The following is a 20711-nucleotide window of genomic DNA, read 5'->3' as shown; positions in this document are numbered from 1 at the left end:
GACCAACCACATAGAGCCGTGTGTAATGTTAGGGACCAAATAGTACTAATTTTCATATATTGTTTTTGGTCCCTTTAACCACTTTTCATTCAATAATCACACTTTTATTCGTACAATTTAATAATTTTGCAATTTTGTTAAGTTTTAGTTCATTTGAATTGTTATTTCACATGTTTGTTAGTTTTGTAGTGCTTTAATTAGGTTTGAAGCTCATGGAAGCAAAGAGGAATTACTTGAAGACTTGGAATAGCAAAAGAAGTGCTGATGAAGCCTGTTTGCCCCGCAAACATCCTTTGCCCCGCCAACTGATTGATGCTGAACAAGTCCAATTTTGAAGTGAAACTGATGTGGCAAAAGATTCCCTGTTTGCCCCGCAAACATTGTTTGCCCCGCAAACAGTGCGCTGCAGAATTTGTTCTTTTATTTGGTTGCCACTTGTCATGAGAAAGGGTTTATCTTTTGAAGATTAAAAGTTAGTACGAATTAAGGGTTATTTTAGGGAGATAAAAAGGGGAAATAGAGCATTCTATTATATTGTACACCACACATTGAGATTAGGGTTTTGGAGAGAAAAGTTGGCACCTTTGTGAGAGATTGATGCTCATAGCTTCTTCTTCATTGTTCTTGTTGTCAACCATGGTGATGAGTAGCTAAATCCCACTTTGACAAGATTGGAGGTAGTAGCTATCCTTGTTAACTATGTATTTCCTCTAACACTTTTGTATGAACTTCCTTAGTATTGAAATGGATGAATGTTGTTGTTTTATATTTCATATTTAGATTTGATTTATGATTGAGAAATATATTTCAAGTCTTGTTCTACAACATTTTATCAAGTAGTGAATAAATGCTAGAGATAGATTTATTTGCCACTTTTCTATTTGTATCAATCAACCAAGCTTAATGTATTGATAGTTAGAGTGAGAGATCATCTAAAGATTAATATATTAACTTTCACAACTTTGTTTAGACATAAACATTGTTGAGAGGATACTAGAACATTGCATTGCTATTGAAGTATACTTTAGTTGTTAAAGTCACATAGGAGATAGGGATAGTGAAACCAAAACCAATCTTGTCAATCTTTTATCTTTGAACAAATCTTATTTTATTACTTGTTTTACCTTTTGAATAGAAAAATAGAAACTCAACTTAAACCATCTTTGTTACAACTTAAACTTAAAGCGATAGTAACTATTGAACGGCGGTAATATCACCCAATCTCTGTGGATACGATTAAAAAATATTTGCCTTGAATATACTATTCAACAAATTGGCGCCGTTGCCGGGGATTGGCGTTTGATATTGCAAGCATTGCAATAGTTCATTGTTTTAAGTTTGTTACTTTATTCTTAATTCTTCTGCGTTTCACTTGGTTTACTAGTTTTGTAGATCCTTGTGTATGCGAGAAAAAGCTACCGAAGAGCAATTTCATTTCGATCCCGAAATTGAAAGAACACTCCGAAAGCTCAATAGCAAGACACGAAGAAGAAGGAAGTTAGCCCAAGAGAAGCGACAAAGAGAAGAGGCATCTACTTCTTCTAACAATCAAATTGAAGAGGTAGTTGTAGACACTTTTGAAGGAGACATGGCGGGTGTTGTTCCAACCGAATTGTCCGCCAATAGTCCAAGACGCACCGCCCAATTTGCACGCAATGCTCAAGGTGGAGCAAATACAGAGATGAAGACCGGAATCCTCCAACTTGTTTATGCAAATCCATTCACCGGAATGGATCATGAGGATCCTTTCGCACATCTCACCAAATTTTACGAGATTGCGGGTTCAACAGGGGTTGATGCAGCGAATGAAGAATCATTGTTCAAGAGGCTATTTCCACATTCATTAATTGGGAAAGCTAAAGAATGGTATCTTGATCAATTACCAAATGTGATGACGGATTGGAATCTATTGGAAGAAAAGTTTTTAGAACGATATTTTCCTCAATCCCGATTCATGGAGGCCAAAACGGCAATCGCGGTGTTCAACCAAGGAAGCAACGAATCTCTTAATGAAGCGTGGGAAAGATTCAAATCCATGCTTAGAAAATGCAAGGGTCATAGTTTTGATGCTCTCACACAAATTCACATCTTCCGCAATGGGCTTCAACCGGTGCACAAGACACTTTTGGATGCTACCGCGGGTGGATCTTTAATGTCAAAAAGCGCAGAGGATGCAATAATGATAATTGATCGTATGGCACTCAATGACCTCCAAACTCAACATGATAGGAGTCCATCACAAAGAAAGCCGGGTGTTCTTGAATTAAACACCAATGATGCCATCCTTGCTCAAAACAAGATTCTCTCTCAACAAGTTGAGTTACTCACTAAGCAAATGTCGAAGCTTCCACAACAAATGAAGGAAATTCATGGCATGCAAATGACTTCTCAAGTAGCAAGTTGTGAACTTTGTCAAGGTGACCATCCTACCGGGTTTTGTCCTCCTCCCAATGGTGAAGAAGTGAATTATGTCAACAATCAAAACCAAGGGTATCAAAGGCAACATCCACCTCACAACAATCCTTACCAAAGAAACAACCAAGGATTCCATCCTTCAAGATTCAGCAATCAACACTATCAATATCAAAGTCCTTATCAAAGTTCAAATCCACAAGGCCAAGGTCAGCAATCTCAAGGCGGAAGCTCAAAGTTGGAAGACACTCTTACACAATTCATGCAAGCATCCATGGCTAATCAAAGGAGTAATGAAGCGGCCATAAAGAATTTAGAAAATCAAGTGGGCCAACTTGCAAAGCAATTGTCCGAGCAACAACCGGTAGCATATTTTTCCGCCAACACCCAAACCAATCCAAAGGAGCATTGCAAAGCCATTGTTACAAGAAGTGGGAAAGAGGTGAATAGTGGTGTAAATGAAGAGGTTATAGTGGAAGATGAGGAGGAAGTAATAGTTGAAGATGAAGAGGATGAAGTGATAGTTGAAAATGAGGGAGAAAAGAGTGAGGAGAGAGTGGAGGAAGAAATAGTGGAAAAAGAGCAAGAAGAAAAAGAAGAAAGAGAGAAAAATGACAAAAAAGTGAAGAGGAATAAAAAGAGAAATGAGAATGTGAGCACAATTCCTCTCCAACATCTACCTTACCCGCATGTGCAATCAAGGAAGGAAGACGCAAGGCGCTACGCTCGATTTATGGATATATTTAAACAGCTTCACATAAATATTCCATTTTCCGAAGCATTGGAGAAAATGCCCAAGTATGCCAAATTCATGAAGAAGATGCTCACAAAGAAAAATAAGTGCACGGATAAAGAGACAGTTGTGCTTGATGCTCATTGTAGTGCAATTATTAAAAAAACTCTCCCAAGAAAGGAAGCCGATCCGGGACGAGTCATTTTACCGATCACCATTGGAGGTAACTACATTAGTAATGGTTTGGTTGATTTGGGGTCTAGCATCAATTTAATACCTTTATCCATTGTCAAGAGATTGGGGAACATTGAGATGAAACATACCAGGATAACTTTGCAACTAGCCGATAAGTCTATCATTTCACCATATGGAGTTGTACAAGACATGCTGGTAAAGGTGGACAAATTTTTGTTCCCGGTTGATTTTGTGGTAGTCAACATGGAGGAGGATCGTGATGTGCCATTAATACTTGGAAGACCATTCATGAAGACCACCCGAATGATGATTGATATCGATGATGGGATTATGAAATTGAGGGTGCAAGATAAAGAGGTAATTTTTACTCTTTTTGAGTCTATGAAGCCTCCTAAGGATGAACATGACAACTTCCGAATCGATGATGAAAAAGGAGAAATCATTGAGGTGGCGAATCAATTTCACAAGGACAAGGAGAAGGCAAATCATGAGGGAAAGACTCATCACCAAAACTTTGAAGTTGGACAAATGGTGCTTGTGTGCAATTCAAGACTCAAGGTGTTTTCTAGTAAGTTAAAGTCAAAGTGGTCGGGGCCATTTGTTGTGAAGGAGGTGCGAAATTATGGAGCCATTGTGGTGGAGGACCCTAAAACACAAGAAAGCTGGACTGTAAAGGAACAAAGACTCAAAGGCTACCACGATGGATAAGCAAGCCGCGATGGTGTGTCATTTCGCTTGTCAAGCCTTGGTGCACCATCGAACCGTCGAGCTCGAACGACGTTAAACAAAGCGCTTGTTGGGAGGCAACCCAACGTCGTAAGTAAATTCTATTAGGCTTTTTGATTTTTGTTTTCAGAGTTATTTAGTAACTATTTTTGAAAGGAAGTGGAAGTTAAGTGTAAAAATTGGCATTTTTCAAAAATTCAAGTCTGTTTGCCCCGCAAACATTGTTTGCCCCGCAAACAGAGCACAAACAGAGAACAAACCAATTTTGCAAAGAAAATTTCACCTGTTTGCCCCGCAAACAGGTGTTTGCCCCGCAAACAGGTAAGCCAATTTTGAAAAAGAAATTTTCATCAGTGATTGCCCCGCAATCATTGTTTGCCCCGCGAACGGACCAAAAACAGAAAGTAAGCCAATTTTGCAAAGAAAATTTCATCTGTTTGCCCCGCGAACAGGTGTTTGCCCCGCAAAAACTTCAGTACAAAAAAAATTCCACTTTCAAAAAAAAAAAAAATTAGCTTTTAATTTAATTTTTTTTTTTTTATCTTTTTTTTTTTACTTCTCTCCTCTCACTCTACCGCTCTCGTCCTCACTAAACTCATCTCCCATTCTAATACCCTATCTTCACCCACATTCTTTGGAAGCGGAGTATGATGCATACATTAATTGGCCTGTGGACAGGCCACTTTTCATGGGGGGTGCAGGAGGCAGCGGTACCAGAAATGAGGACGACACAAGGGAGGATGTGATCGGGACAATTGGTGGTGGTGATGAAGAAGAGGATTTAAGTGGTGTTGTAGCAATTTTTTTTTAGTTTATTTTTATTTTATTTTAGTCGTAATTCTGTTTTATTTTATTTAGTTATGGTTGCACCTTTTGATTTTTAACTGTGTACTTTATGGTGGCTCTCGTTTCACCATTTGAACATCTTTAAGAATTGCAATTTTATTATTGTGGTTTAATTGTGTGTTTGGGCGGAAAGTGATTACCCAACTTTTCAAATTGTTGTTTTTGTTTGATTGTTCTTGTACAAAGGAAGCTTGAGGAATCAATGGGAACGGACAAGAGTTGATGTGTGAACACTTCGAGTGGCAATGATGAGAATCGGTATCAAGGAAAATTAAGGTACACTTTATCGCTCTCTAGACTTAACATGATTAGTTGATGGTGTGTGCAAATTGCTTAGCATAAATTCCTTAAGTCACATGTCATTTTTGAATCAAAATGTAGAACTTAGCCAAGTGAGGAAACTTTCCATTGTACACTAAATGCGGGATACCAGAATTTATTTCAATTCATTTTTATCATGCTAAACCATGCATTATTCTTATTTGTGAAAAGTGTGAAAGTGATAGAGGCATTGTTTGAATTTGAGAAAAACCACTTGACCAAAAAAAGTTAAATCAATTAACCTTGTGAGGAGTGATTCTTAGTTAACCCTATTGAGCTTATATTAGGATTCATGTAATTATTGAATATGTTTGGTAGATGAATCCTAATTTCTTTTGTTTCATTGGAACCTTCAACCACAATGGTTGCAATTTTGCCTTGTGCCTATGTCTATGTAGGGAGCATTGTTGTATCTAATATGGTTTGAATCCTAAAGTTGGGGAGAGTTGATTGAAAAACAAATGAAAAAGTGGTACTTAGGAGTTTTGTGGTAATAAGAAAAGAACAACACATTTTGAAATTATGGGGCAAGAAAAAGAAAAAAAATCGTTCCCGTTATGTGTTGTTGAAAAATAATGAGAAAAAAAAAGAAAAAGAAAAGAAAGAAAAGGGGATTCAAACAAGTGTTGTTGTTAAGTGAATTGATAGGAATGCTCCCTTAGGATAGGCATTTTTGTTTAATTTCCCTTTAATAAAATCCTTTCTTTGTAACCCAAGCCACATTACAACCTATAAAAGCCCTCTTGATTCTCACTTTGCACATAATTTTTGAAATTGTTATGGTGAACGCATGATTTGAGTTGTTGTTGATTTAAATTCCCGGATGAGTGAAAGTGAACCCTCTTGTATTCATCATTACTTTGATGTGTGTGTAGGTTGATTCAATTTTGACATGTCTCTTTTGGAATTTCTTGATAATAATTTGCACCTTGCCATCATTCTTTCTCATGCTTTGTTTTAGCATTGTGGTGAGTGTACTTTGGAAAGACTTATACTTTTGAGCCACTTGAGTGTTCGATTACCTTGCCATCATTCTCTTGTGCATTGCTCTTGCTACTCTTGTGAATTTTTGTTTAGGGACAAACAAAATGGTAAGTTGGGGAGAGTTGTTAGGGACCAAATAGTACTAATTTTCATATATTGTTTTTGGTCCCTTTAACCACTTTTCATTCAATAATCACACTTTTATTCGTACAATTTAATAATTTTGCAATTTTGTTAAGTTTTAGTTCATTTGAATTGTTATTTCACATGTTTGTTAGTTTTGTAGTGCTTTAATTAGGTTTGAAGCTCATGGAAGCAAAGAGGAATTACTTGAAGACTTGGAATAGCAAAAGAAGTGCTGATGAAGCCTGTTTGCCCCGCAAACATCCTTTGCCCCGCCAACTGATTGATGCTGAACAAGTCCAATTTTGAAGTGAAACTGATGTGGCAAAAGATTCCCTGTTTGCCCCGCAAACAGTGCGCTGCAGAATTTGTTCTTTTATTTGGTTGCCACTTGTCATGAGAAAGGGTTTATCTTTTGAAGATTAAAAGTTAGTACGAATTAAGGGTTATTTTAGGGAGATAAAAAGGGGAAATAGAGCATTCTATTATATTGTACACCACACATTGAGATTAGGGTTTTGGAGAGAAAAGTTGGCACCTTTGTGAGAGATTGATGCTCATAGCTTCTTCTTCATTGTTCTTGTTGTCAACCATGGTGATGAGTAGCTAAATCCCACTTTGACAAGATTGGAGGTAGTAGCTATCCTTGTTAACTATGTATTTCCTCTAACACTTTTGTATGAACTTCCTTAGTATTGAAATGGATGAATGTTGTTGTTTTATATTTCATATTTAGATTTGATTTATGATTGAGAAATATATTTCAAGTCTTGTTCTACAACATTTTATCAAGTAGTGAATAAATGCTAGAGATAGATTTATTTGCCACTTTTCTATTTGTATCAATCAATCAAGCTTAATGTATTGATAGTTAGAGTGAGAGATCATCTAAAGATTAATATATTAACTTTCACAACTTTGTTTAGACATAAACATTGTTGAGAGGATACTAGAACATTGCATTGCTATTGAAGTATACTTTAGTTGTTAAAGTCACATAGGAGATAGGGATAGTGAAACCAAAACCAATCTTGTCAATCTTTTATCTTTGAACAAATCTTATTTTATTACTTGTTTTACCTTTTGAATAGAAAAATAGAAACTCAACTTAAACCATCTTTGTTACAACTTAAACTTAAAGCGATAGTAACTATTGAACGGCGGTAATATCACCCAATCTCTGTGGATACGATTAAAAAATATTTGCCTTGAATATACTATTCAACATGTAAGCGCTGGGTCCCATAGGACTATTCATCATCCCTGACCAGCAGACCTGCGGATTTTCCTTTGCATTTTGCTGCGGATTTTCTTGCGATTTTTCCTTCGATTTTCTGCAATTATTAAAAAAACAAAAAACACGCACGGAACAATTATAAATTGTGCCCAGATCCACTAATTGGCATGCTGGGAACGCAGTGGTGGGGTTAGTTTATCCTGAAAACCATCGTAGGCATGAACACGACTCCATTTACGTATCACGCCCTAACCATGGTACTTAAAGATTATGGCTCCAAACCTTGCATGTGATGGATCAAAGCTCCTCTAAAACAAGCTATAAACTTGATCGAATGGTTAGATCAAATAGAAACAGGCATACATACGTAAAACGATAAGTGTAAAGAATGAATGCTCATGAATACCATGGGAATGAGGCTTCACACGTCCAAGGGACCAAGTTTTAATACTTACCTTCCTTTTGATGTCAATTGAGAATGAAGGAATGATTAGTCTGAGCTTTTGCTGGCTGCCTCAAGGAAAACGCAAAACTTCAAGTTTTATGTGAGTTTGTGACTTGAAACCCTAGCCTCTTGGTCTCTAAATTTCGTCCCCTTATGCTGAGCATGTTGTAGTATATATATAGAGCAATTTAGGTCAAACAATGGGCTTGGATACTTTGATTCTTGGAGAGAAAGAAATTTTGGTAAAAATTATACAATTCTTTTCTATTTTTGCATAAAATCTTGATTCAATTCTTCCAATCCTATTTACCACGTTTTTTCCCTTAAATGATGAGTATTTTGATGAATGAATTTGATTGTAAAATCAAATCCTTGATTTAAACTTAATTATTTCATATTTATATGATTTATTAATATTTAAATGAATTAAAATTCAAATAAATAAAATAAATACTATAAAAATAAAACAATTAGTTTAGGAATACTCAAAAGGTCCATGGACACGTTTGGAATGTATCTTTTAGGCCCATTAGTCCAAAAAACACCAAATCATGCATTTAGGGTTTTGTGTTTTTCTTGAGAATCAACCAACTTCTGAGCCTCGTATCTCCTTCAATTTTTATGGTATGAATGTGTTCTATGACTTTTTGGAAAGCCCAAGATATCCTCTATAAGCCACTTTGGAACATATTTTTCATTTGGAGAATTTATCTTGATGATATTGCTCCTGACAAAAAAACAGCTTTTTGCGATCTTCTAGAAGGACCTGTAATGTTTTGGCCTATATCTTTTATGCGGAAGCATTTCTCGACCTTGAGCCCAACATCAAAGTTGTAGAGAATGAAATTTCCTTGAGAATAAGCTTTGGTTGGGGAGTTTTTGATAAAATATGAAAGAGATATGATCAGTCAAAGTTGGGTTAACTTTTAGTTGAAAACCCTAAATTAGAAACTTTTTGCATTTGTTGATTTCTGATCTTTTCTTGATGAACCATGATCAATCCTTGATCAAATGGTGAATGATATTTCATAATGAGTAGGTTGACCAAAAATCAGAAGTTTTAACTGTGGTTTGACCATAGCTTGACTTTTAGGTCAACCCAGTCGACTGTTGATTTTCTGAACAATTAAGTGACCAATCCTTTGAGCTGAGCCTTGATACTTGTCATAGAGGTAGTGTGAGATATATTGATCCATATGAGATGCCTTGGAGCCATTGATTCACTGATTTTCCTTTGAATGAGCCAAACCCTAGTTTTAGAGCCTTGTGTAGGAGAATGTGTCTAGGAGCTCTGTATTGATTTGAATTGGAATGGGAAAAAATGTATGGGCAAATTTTGGGGTATGACACTTTTTCAACTCGTATGCGACCGACGCGAAGGTATTGTTGTTTTATGATGATTTAGAAAATAATGCATATAAGGTGTTTGATAAAATACCCCTATATGAGCATGGTCTAGATTCTGACACAGAACCGCATATGTCGGAAGCCATACTACATACTAGGAACCAACATCCTACTGAGGAAACAGACATTGAGATTGACGCTACTTCCGAGGTTAGTGTTGAAACTGAACGCGGTTCTGAAAAAGGTGTCAAAGCTGATGCCAATTGTTTTGAGCTTCTGTTTGATTTGGGCGGTTAGTCGAAGTCTGTTGAGGATTGCCTCACTGAAGTTGAAAGAAAGGAAAATGTTCAGTTAGATAGGCAGCCTGTGTTGGCTTCTAATTGGAACCAAGCTTTGTTGAGAGTTCGCGGAAAATTGAAGGGAACAGAATGGGATCCTGATGATTCACATAGGACAGGAATTGGCATTGCATTTCGTGAGTCAGGTTTGAATATTAGTAGACACCATACCAATGCTGAAGATGAGGTGATTTTTCCAGTTTTGGATAAATCCCAACCATTAAAAGGTATTCTCAAACCCCATGAAGATATATACAAGGCACATTTGCTTGATGGACGTGCAATTGCTGGTGCGAGTGTTGACCCAGCTAGACAGAACCTTGTGGCTACTTTTGTTAATGCATTTATTAATGCTGGGTTTGGTCAGGATATGAATGTTGCATCAAATTCTTCCAGTAGTGGTTCTTTTGGAAATTGGCATTTTAAAAACAAGGAACATAGGAAGACTAAAGCTGCAACAAGTCTGGGTATGATTTTACTCTAGGATTTTGACTCTGAATTGCACGACTTGCCAAATACTTCCAGAGTAATGATAACCACGTCATTTCTGGTGCATTACTGGGAGTAGGAATGGTCAATTGTAGTATTAAGAATGACTGTGATCCTGCAATGGCACTCCTTGGTGATTATATAGATAAAGAAGATAGTTCAAACAGAACTGGTGCAATTATGGGATTAGGAATTGCATTTGCAGGTTCCCAGAATGAGCAATTACGATACAAGTTGGCACCTATTCTGAGTGATCATAAAGCTTCACTCGATGTGATTGCTTTCACGAAAATCACATTAGGCTTGATCTACGTGGGTTCTTGCAATGAGGAAGTTGCTCGAGCAATATTATTTACGTTGATGGACCGTAGTGAGTTAGAGTTGGGCGATCCCCTTACACGACTACTACCGCTTGGCCTTGGTCTTCTTTATGTTGGGAAGCAGGAAAGTGTAGATTTGATTTATGTTTTTGATGGTGGTGTGAGTAATTTAGGTTCTGGTTTGACTTCGGGTTCGACTTCAGTTTCAGCCTCGGGTGAATCATTACAAAAGAGTTTGGTGATTCCCTCTGTTCATTTTGCATCGGTGACTGATGTAGCATGGGGTAGATTCGGTGATTATATTATATCTGCTAGCCATGACCAGACAACTAGAATTTATGCTCTGTGGAAAGTGGAGGCTCCTCAAAAATATGGAGAACTTTGGTACGAGATTTCCCGCCCTCAGGTTCATGGTCATGATATAAATTGTATGACAATTGTCCATAGTAAGAGGAATCATCGTTTTGTCGGTGGAGCTGATGAGAAAGTTGCTAGAGTCTTCGAAGCCCTGTTATCATGTTTGAAAACATTAAGTAATGCCATTTTGGATAAGTCTTGTTATTCTCATAATGACATGACAAACATTCTGATTTTGGGTACAAATATGTCAGCTCTTGGGCTATCACAAAAATTTATTTATGTTCAAGCTGTACCTGAAACCCTTGATAAAAATGGGATTGATAGTCTCGACAACTTTGAAACGATGTCCGGCGCAGTTACAACTGTGTTTACTAAACCTCCATTTGAAAATCAACTGGCGTGGCACACACTATGGCTTGAATCACATAAATTCTATGGTCATGGATATGAGTTATTTTCTTTATGCTGTGAACATCAAGGTGAGTTTGTTGTTTTTTCATGTAAGGACCGATCTAGTATTGTGGCAGAGGTATGGCTTTGGCAGCTTGATTCATGGAATGCAGTTTGTGGCTTGCAGTCTCAGAGTTTAACAGTAACACGGATGGAATTATCATATTTTGGCTTTGGTAATTTTAGGATAGACATGAGTACTGTGACATTGCATGGTGTTTTTTTCAAAACAGCATGTTATTTCTTTAAAAACCACTATCCCTTTTCCTTTCCATAAGTTGGCCTATTTTCAATTAGCATGACTCCCATATTATTTTAAAGTTGGTAAATAGATTATGCTTTAAAAAGTCCTTCATTTTAGAACCTTGAGGACAAGGTTCAATGTGAACCGGGCGATAATGATAGAGTATGAAATTAGTTTTAGACAATTTAAAATAATTAAGTTAAAAGAGGAATATATTATAGTGGGCTTATCTTGGATATTGTTTTGTTGATTTTTTAGACATTGGGCCTTTAGTTACTATCCACTACTACTATATATGTACTCATTGAGAGATGGAAAAATTATCAATGAAATCAAAGTTATTTTTATCTCTATTTCCTTAGTTTATTTTAATGTCTTTCTCTTTTTATTTTTGAACCCTAAATTGATAGTTTTGGTAGGATAGCTTCCTATCATTTACTTTCCTTGTTTTTTTTTTAGATTAAAAAATTAATTATTGAAAAAATTTAAAATTGTATAAATGGAAGATAAAGAATAAAATTAGAAGACATGAGACAATATAAATGCAAATAAAAAGAGAAAAAAATAATATAGTGATCAGGGACATGAGATCTTGAAAGAGATGAGAAAAAATTTATGCTTGACGGAGAACCTCTAGCTTTGAGTTACAAATTAGGACAATTATAAAAATAATAGTCCTTAATTAATTTTTTTATTTGTTATTGGACACTCTTCTTCTTTTTTTAATCTTGTTTAGTAATATTATATTTGTTTGGGAATTTTATTTCATAAATTTATTTTATTAAGATGTTTACTAGGGTCTCATTTCTCTGGGAACTAAAGTGTGAAAAGAAAAAAATGTTTAAAAATATATTCATTTAACTTTTTTAGTTTAAATTTAATATGCAGTTTTACTATGATTTAATCGGTTGAATTAATTAAATCTTGACCCGCATGTTTTACCTATCCATCCTCCGGTCCGATTTTTAAAATATCAATAGTTAAGTTTACTTAGATTAATTCTTTGAAAATGAATTTATTTTGAGAAGTTGGAATCTTATAGTAAACTTAGATTAATTCTTTGAAAATGAATTTATTTTGAGAAGTTGGAATCTTATAGTTTTCTTTGTACTAATTTATGCAGTTTTTTTTAATATTAATCAATGTAGTTTATTCTTAGTGCTTTCATGACGAGTGTTTTGATCTATCACAAGTTTTGATGGATTACTAGCCCTAATCTTTATAACTCGTCCTAACCTTATTGTTCAACATCTAATTGTTTTAGTCATAAGGTATTAATTGATTTGTGATATTAGGAATTAATTTGTTATGCAGCCATCAAGGCCCATTAGAATTAAGAAACAATCAGTTTTACTAAGAGATTTCGTATTGGGCTAAGGAGGTGCAAGTAGAACTATTTTACTTTATTAGTTTTATTAAGAAAATTAAGCTGTTTGGCCCATGGCCTTTTTAGTAGTAAAACCCTACTATATATAATTGTATGTTGCTTCATTTATGAGTTAAGAAGAAAAGTTGTTTTATTTTATTGTCTTTTTATGCATTCTTAGATCTAGGGTTCCTACACATTTCTATCATTGGTGCTCTCATTGATCCTTCTCAACCCTCCCATGGCTCCATCTAAACCTACAAACCCTTCTTCTAAAGAAATTTTAGAGGAAGCTATTCAAATTTCCACCCTCCACCTCAATAATGCTATGGCTGAAACTCAAGAGCAAATGGATGTAAGGTTTGCTCAATTTTCTGCAGCTTTGGAACAAAGAGTGGGTGAACTACATTCAAGGCTTGATAATGAAAAAGGTGTGGAAGATTCTAGGTTTGAATCTCTCATGGCTGCCCTTCAAAAGATTTCATTACAACCACAACAACCACCACTTGCAGCTGCTGCTACTGCACAGCCAGCTAGTTCCGCGGGTCCCGAGGTAATCTCTTCTACTATATCTTTTGGCTCTCCACCTTTCACTCACGTTTTTACCCCATCTCATACCCCTGTACGTTCATCCGCCACTCCCCAGCACACAGCCAGCCAAGCTGCCGTATACACTCCCACAATCCTAACCACCAACCCGCCCCACACAACCGTCGCACAAACAACTCCAATTTCAACCGTGCTAACAGCACCACCGCCCCCACCACCCCATTACCCTCCCTACCCTCCTTACACACCCCCCCAAACTGTTTTTATTCCAAACCCGTTTCCCCCACCCGACCCATTTCAAATTCCCCACCATAACATACCCCCCTTACCACCTATGAGATCTCCTAAATTAGAGTTACCCTTGTTTGATGGGTCTAACCCATTGGAATGGCTATTCCAAGCTGAACAATTTTTTGGATTTTATAATCTCCCACCAGAAAATCGTTTATCCCTCACTTCTTTCTATATGAAGGGTGATGCCTTAGGGTGGTTTAAATGGATGTATCAAAACCGCTTGTTGACTGATTGGGTTTCTTTTACAAGAGCTTTAGAATTGAGGTTTGGTCCTTCTACGTTCGAGAACCATCAAGCAGAATTATTTAAATTGAAACAAAGTGGCTCCGTGATGGAATACCAAACTCGGTTTGAACAACTTGGTAACAAAGTTGTGGGACTGCCAGCAGATGCTATTTTAAATTGTTTTATTTCTGGGCTACAGCAAGACATTCAGAATGAATTAGCCATCCACAAGCCTACCTCAATCTCTCAAGCCATTGGTCTTGCTAAGTTAATTGAGTCTAAAATTCACATTAAACCCAAATTTGTTAAACCTTTTTCCACCCCATACCAGAAACCCAGCACCACAAATTCTACCCCATTCAATTCCAAAACACAAGTTTCTGTCATTAAACCTAACCCTTCCACACAGCAACCAATCACTACCCAACAACCAAAAATTCCAATTCGAAAATTAACCCAAGCCCAACTTCAAGAGCGTAGAGCCCAAGGCCTTTGTTTTAATTGTGATGAGAAGTTCTTTACAGGACACAAATGTACCACCAGCAGATTTTACTTACTTGTGGCTGATGATGAATTTAGTGGTGACTTGACGGAATTAGAAGAACAAACTGATTGTGTGAATGAAGAGGAACTAAGTGACACATATTTCCAACTTTCTCCCCAGGCTGTCACCGGCCAATTTTCACCCCAAACGCTCAAATTCAAAGGATCTATTTCTGGCCTACCAGTTATGGTTTTGGTAGACACGGGCAGTACACATAACATCATACAGCCACGAATTGCTCATCACCTAAGTCTCAAAACTACTCCTATCAATCAATTTTCAGTCATGGTGGGTAATGGTAGTCACTTACAATGTGAAGGTATATGCAATAATGTGGAGATAGTGTTACAAAACAAACCTTTTCACCTCCCCTTTTACTTATTACCTATCGAAGGGGCTGACATTGTATTGGGCATGGCTTGGCTTCGAACCTTAGGACCCATTCAAGCTGACTTTTCTATTCCCTCCATTACCTTTCAACATCACACCGAATCAATCACTTTGACCGGAGACACTAAATCATCTCCAACTCCTTCCACTTTTAACCAAATCAAACAACTTATCCACACCGATTCCATTGCTTCCTTTCACCTTTTACTTATGGAACCAATCCCTTCCCCCTCTACCACACAACAATCTACCCATATTATCCAAGACCAGCCCACATTACCTCACCAAATTACCCAGCTCTTAACCACTTTTCAAGACATTTTCCAAACACCAACAACATTACCACCCATTCGAAATCATGACCACCACATTAACCTTTTGCCAAATACAGCTCCTATAAATGTTAAACCATACCGTTATCCCCATTCAAAAAAAGATGCCATGACAAACTTGATCCATCAAATGCTAGAGGATGGAACCATTATCCCTAGTACTAGCCCTTTCTCCTCACCCGTCCTACTTGTTAAAAAAAAAGATGGGACATGGAGATTTTGTGTGGATTACCGTGCTCTAAATGCTGTGACAATTAAAGACAGATTCCCTATACCAACTATTGATGAGCTATTAGATGAGCTAGGATCAGCTACCATCTTCACTAAGATAGATTTGTGTTCAGGTTACCATCAGATCAGAGTTGCATCGAAAGATACATATAAAACAGCTTTTCGAACTTTTGACGGGCATTATGAATTCCTAGTTATGCCCTTTGGGTTAACTAACGCCCCTTCTACTTTCCAGTCAGCAATGAACGATTTGTTGCGTCCCTATTTACGCCGTTTTGTTCTAGTTTTCTTTGATGACATTTTAATTTACAGTACTAGTTTTAGTGATCATATAAAACATTTGCAGGTGGTTTTTCAGTTGATGAAAGATAACTGTTTTTTCTTAAAGTTATCTAAGTGTGTGTTTGCAGCTAAACAGATAGATTTTTTAGGTCATGTAATTTCAGCAGGTGGTGTTGCACCTGATGCAGAGAAAGTAAAAGCTATTCTAGATTGGCCGCTGCCACGATCTCTCTCGGCACTCCGTGGATTTTTGGGCCTCACCGGATTTTATCGTCGTTTTGTTCATAACTACGTCACACTCGCCGCTCCCCTCACCGATTTGTTACGTTCCAATAATTTCAAGTGGAGTACAGAGGCCAGTACAGCCTTTACAAATCTCAAAAACAGAATGACCGACATGCCGGTCTTGGTTCTACCTAATTTTACAAAGCATTTCGCTATCGACACTGATGCTTCCGGAGTTGCTATTGGTGCAGTGTTGTCCCAAGAAGGTCACCCAATTGCATTTTTCAGTAAAAAAATGTGTCCGCGTATGCAAGCTGCGTCTGTCTATGTGCGTGAAATATTTGCCATCACCGAAGCTGTAAAAAAATGGCGTCAGTATCTCATAGGCCACAAGTTTCACATATATACTAATCAAAAGAGTTTACGAGACCTATTATTGCAACGGATCCAAACACCAGAACAACAACGGTGGACAGCTAAGTTACAGGGCTTTGATTTTGAGATTTTTTACAAACCTGGGGAGTCCAATGTGGTTGCAGATGCTTTAAGCCGGAAGTTTGAAAAAGATGCGCCTGTCTTGCTAGCCTTCTCCTCTCCGATGCCAGATCTCTTCAAAACCTTGAAAAAGTTTTACCAAACAGACGCAGTGGGTCAGAATCTTTTACAAAGAGCTAATCAGACCACCACAGATTACTCAGTATCACAAGGGTTGCTGTATTACAAGAACAGAATCTACATACCTGAATTGGAGCACCTTCGACAGCAAATCTTGTCAGAGTACCATAAGACACCTGAAGGGGGACATTCAGGAGTTAAGGCTACCTTGGCCCGCCTCCGCTCTTCCTTTTGTTGGCCAGGGGTTTACCTTGCAGTTAAAAATATGGTTAAACATTGTCCTAATTGTCAACACAACAAATATGACACTCAAAAGAAAAAGGGCCTTCTACAACCATTACCAGTACCAGAGAGAGTATGGGAAGATATCACAATGGATTTTATCACTAACTTACCCAATTCATATGGCCACACCGTAGTTTGGGTTCTTTGTGATAGGTTGAGTAAGTTTGTCCACTTCATTCCACTGCCTTCACACTTTACCGCACAAGATCTGGCCGCTCGTTTTACAGTCGAGATATTTCGCCTTCATGGTATTCCCCGATCTATTGTTTCGGACAGAGATCCGTTGTTTCTAAGTAAGTTCTGGAAGCAGTTCTTCAAACTTCAGGGCACACACCTGAAATACAGCACATCATATCATCCTGAGACTGACGGACAGACAGAGGTGGTAAATCGTTCATTAGAAACTTACCTAAGGTGTTTGGCTGGTGACCACCCACGAAAATGGCACAGCTTCTTGCATCTGGCGGAGTATTGGTACAACACGTCGTTTCACACAGCTATCCAGATGTCCCCATTCAAGGCTTTGTATGGAAGAGAACCGCCCTCCCTTTTGCACTATGTTACCGGTTCAGCCCAGGACGACACCCTGCAGCAAACCTTGCAACAGCAACAAAACATTCTCACTGAGTTAAAATCGCATCTGAAGCGCAGTCGAATCATAATGGAAAAACAAGCGAATACCAAACGAAGATCTTTTACCTTTCAGGAAGGTGACATGGTTCTGCTGAAGCTCAAACCGTACCGTCAATCTACAGTGGTACGTCGCGAATCACAGAAACTGGCTAAAAGATATTTCGGTCCGTACAAGGTCATCAAACAAGTCGGAACGGTGGACTATTTGCTAGATCTCCCATCGTCATCTCGCATTCATCCAGTGGTGCACGTCGCCTTGTTAAAACCTTACCACGGTGTGGATCCGGCCTCCGATTTTCACCCCCTTCCTCGTTCCGATTTGGTGGCGTTTTCTCCTACTGAGGAACCTTTGCATGTAACCGACACCCTACAAAAACAAAACCCAAGGCGTCAAAAGCTATTCAGAAACAAGAATCAACTTCTCACAGAGCTCGAAAACGAAAAACAGTTACCTATTTCTTCTGTGGAGACCATGGAACATATTGCTCAAGAGTTGCGTTCACAAGCAAATTTGAACAGAAAAAGTTTGAAAAGAGGAGGAAAGTATGTAGATGGCGCAGAGAGAGAGGAAGGAAGTGTTCAGAGAAAACAAAACGTGTTATCTGTTACAAATGCAAGTGGGAATGTACTTAACCCTAGTGTTATGTTACCAAGTACACTTAAGTGCCTTGACCATCCTACCCCTCAAGCATCCAACGTTCCCCTATCTGCCAGCAATAAAGTCCAACGCGTTTTCCCAACAGCCAGCTGTGGAACACTAAGTAACGGCTCCCAACACCAGCACACTGCCCCAGACAGAAACTTATCTCCTCCTATCCAATCAGATTCATCCATTCAGATTTTACCTCATCTTTCAAAGATTTCCCCACCTACTCTGTCCATAAACCCAATGAAGCTTTCTGGGCCACCTAAAACTTTCGGCCCACCCTCTTACCGTCCAAATGCCAGCGCTAGCCCACAGACCGAACTTCCTCGTTCTGACCCAAGACCTGTGAACCTTGAGGACAAGGTTTTTTGTGGGACCCGGAGTAATGTTATGCAGCCATCAAGGCCCATTAGAATTAAGAAACAATCAGTTTTACTAAGAGATTTCGTATTGGGCTAAGGAGGTGCAAGTAGAACTATTTTACTTTATTAGTTTTATTAAGAAAATTAAGCTGTTTGGCCCATGGCCTTTTTAGTAGTAAAACCCTACTATATATAATTGTATGTTGCTTCATTTATGAGTTAAGAAGAAAAGTTGTTTTATTTTATTGTCTTTTTATGCATTCTTAGATCTAGGGTTCCTACACATTTCTATCATAATTTTCGACAAAACCTTCTTCAATTAAGAATTTAACTGAAACATTAGGAGGATACAATCGAAGAAGAATGTTGTGTACCCAGAAATTTTGTATAACTATTTTCATGGAGATGACTAAAAACTATACTCACAATGTTTAATGAATATGACTAAAAAGACAAAACAATACTCACAATGTTTAATGAAGATGACTAAAAACTATCTTGAAATTGAAGTTTATTTATTTTATTAAAAATCACGATTTTGGATCCTCTCCTCCCCTTTTTCTCTTCATTTCTCTCCATCCTCTCTATCTCTTTCTTAATTTTACTCTTTCTCTAAAACAAAAATAATTTTATAATAAAGAGAGAGAGTGAGATTAAGAGAGATAGAAAAAATGAAGAGAAATGAAGAGAAAAAAGAGAGAAGAGGATCCAAGTCCAAAAATCACACAAAATCTAACCTAAGGAGGATATTTCCACCGATGTGAATATATTATTTTCAAACAAGGCAAAACAAAAACGACTAGTATTGGTCAGCGTTGCTCTTTTCTTTTCGCACACTATGCGGTTAGTGTCTTTTCACATCATTTAATGTTGGACGTTTCAATCACCAATTGTTAAGTGCAATTAGATATTAATTTCTCTTATATACACACATTCACGTGGGCAAACACACATTTTTTTTTTCTTTTTAATTTGGGTGTGGACTCAACTTCAGGAGAAATCTACCTAATATTTTTGTTGGGTATAGAGTGTCTAAAGACGACCTAAAATATTTGATAATATTCTATTTTAAGGATTTAGAAAATTTGATTATTATAATATATATTTTAAGTGGGAGCTAAAAGACAAAAAAAAAGATTTATTAGTGAAGAGTTTTGACTATCATTAAAGCAAATTAAAACAAAGGAAATTTGAAAATCAGAATGAGATTGAATCGATGAAATATTCGGATTAACATTTAATTGGTTCAACTGATTAAACTTATGGTCGAACTGTTTATTCAATAAATTAATAATATAAAATTAAATTTCATAGATACACACCTTGAAGATTAGGCGCCAAAGACAAGGACTCTTTCTCTAGTAGTGAACTAATCTTGATATTCCTATAATTATATGTTCACAACTTAATAAAATAAATATTTTAAAAATTCATTACAAGTTTAATACAACAATATCAATAGGACATATAAAATAATATCAAGTGTGAAGATTTTTTCCTCAAGTTGACCCCTTGGAACTGATTTTTGCTCATGAGCCAAAATTGCAAATACATCAATTCTCCAAATTAAACCAAAATGTGCACATGGTTTGCACCCGATGATGTTAAGTGATGATTTAGAATAAAAAAATGGCTAGAAATAGTAAGGTTTTGGTTGCGTTTTGATGACTTTGTATTCAGCTTTGCATCACACGAATCATACACATGGGATCACACTAATTCTCACACGTATGAAGCTCTCACACCTCGACTAGAGGAAGATATTCCCTTCATTATTAAGCTGTGAAATTCCCTCAAACCCTGCTTGAAATTCAATTTTTCACTAGAATTCTCTAAGATCGTATTCATTTTTCAGACACTTTCAAAGCCATTTCTCCTTTCCTTAAGCTCCATTGTCACTCTATGAAGCTTCTGCAACAATTCCCAAGCCTTGAGAGCCTTAAAATCGTTCTAACCAAGTCACCAGTTCAGCTATTCCAGTCACCACTTGGACAAGGTAGTTAGAGGCATCATTTTGACTCAAACTTGATACCATTGTGTAGCTCTTGGTCCCCTGATTCTTTCCCCTAACTTACATTTCATTTATCAGTTAATTTCATCATTTAATTTTTGTTTTGGTTTTCTAAAATTTGATCGTGTTTTTCGAAATTCTTACAACTCAG

General features: G+C 37.1%; 2 protein-coding genes across 2 annotated transcripts; both read left to right on the top strand.

Moving 5' to 3' along the window:
* The first annotated feature begins 1588 nt into the window (after nt 1-1588).
* LOC131631167 (uncharacterized) lies at nt 1589-4048 on the top strand. Its single transcript, XM_058901940.1, has 3 exons — nt 1589-2054; nt 2169-3064; nt 3233-4048. The coding sequence occupies exons 1-3, from the start codon at nt 1589-1591 to the stop codon at nt 4046-4048; spliced, it is 2178 nt and encodes a 725-aa protein (XP_058757923.1).
* Nucleotides 4049-13177: 9129 nt separating this feature from the next.
* Nucleotides 13178-18646, top strand: LOC131631166 (uncharacterized). Its single transcript, XM_058901939.1, has one exon. The coding sequence runs from the start codon at nt 13178-13180 to the stop codon at nt 18644-18646; it is 5469 nt and encodes a 1822-aa protein (XP_058757922.1).
* Nucleotides 18647-20711: the final 2065 nt, after the last annotated feature.

The sequence above is a fragment of the Vicia villosa genome, unplaced genomic scaffold (assembly GCF_029867415.1).
Source record: "Vicia villosa cultivar HV-30 ecotype Madison, WI unplaced genomic scaffold, Vvil1.0 ctg.000780F_1_1, whole genome shotgun sequence".
Taxonomy (NCBI): domain Eukaryota; kingdom Viridiplantae; phylum Streptophyta; class Magnoliopsida; order Fabales; family Fabaceae; genus Vicia; species Vicia villosa.
The sequence above is the reverse complement of the archived record's forward strand: the minus strand, read 5'-3'. Positions and strand labels throughout refer to the sequence as shown.

Coding starts and splice junctions, on each gene's coding strand:
- LOC131631167 (XM_058901940.1), top strand. CDS start 1,589: ATGGCGGGTGTTGTTCCAACCGAATTGTCCGCCAATAGTCCAAGACGC. Junction 2,055..2,168: donor CATGCTTAGAAAATGCAAGG/GTCATAGTTTTG, acceptor CAAAAAGCGCAG/AGGATGCAATAATGATAATT. Junction 3,065..3,232: donor ATAAAAAGAGAAATGAGAAT/GTGAGCACAATT, acceptor TTCATGAAGAAG/ATGCTCACAAAGAAAAATAA.
- LOC131631166 (XM_058901939.1), top strand. CDS start 13,178: ATGGCTCCATCTAAACCTACAAACCCTTCTTCTAAAGAAATTTTAGAG.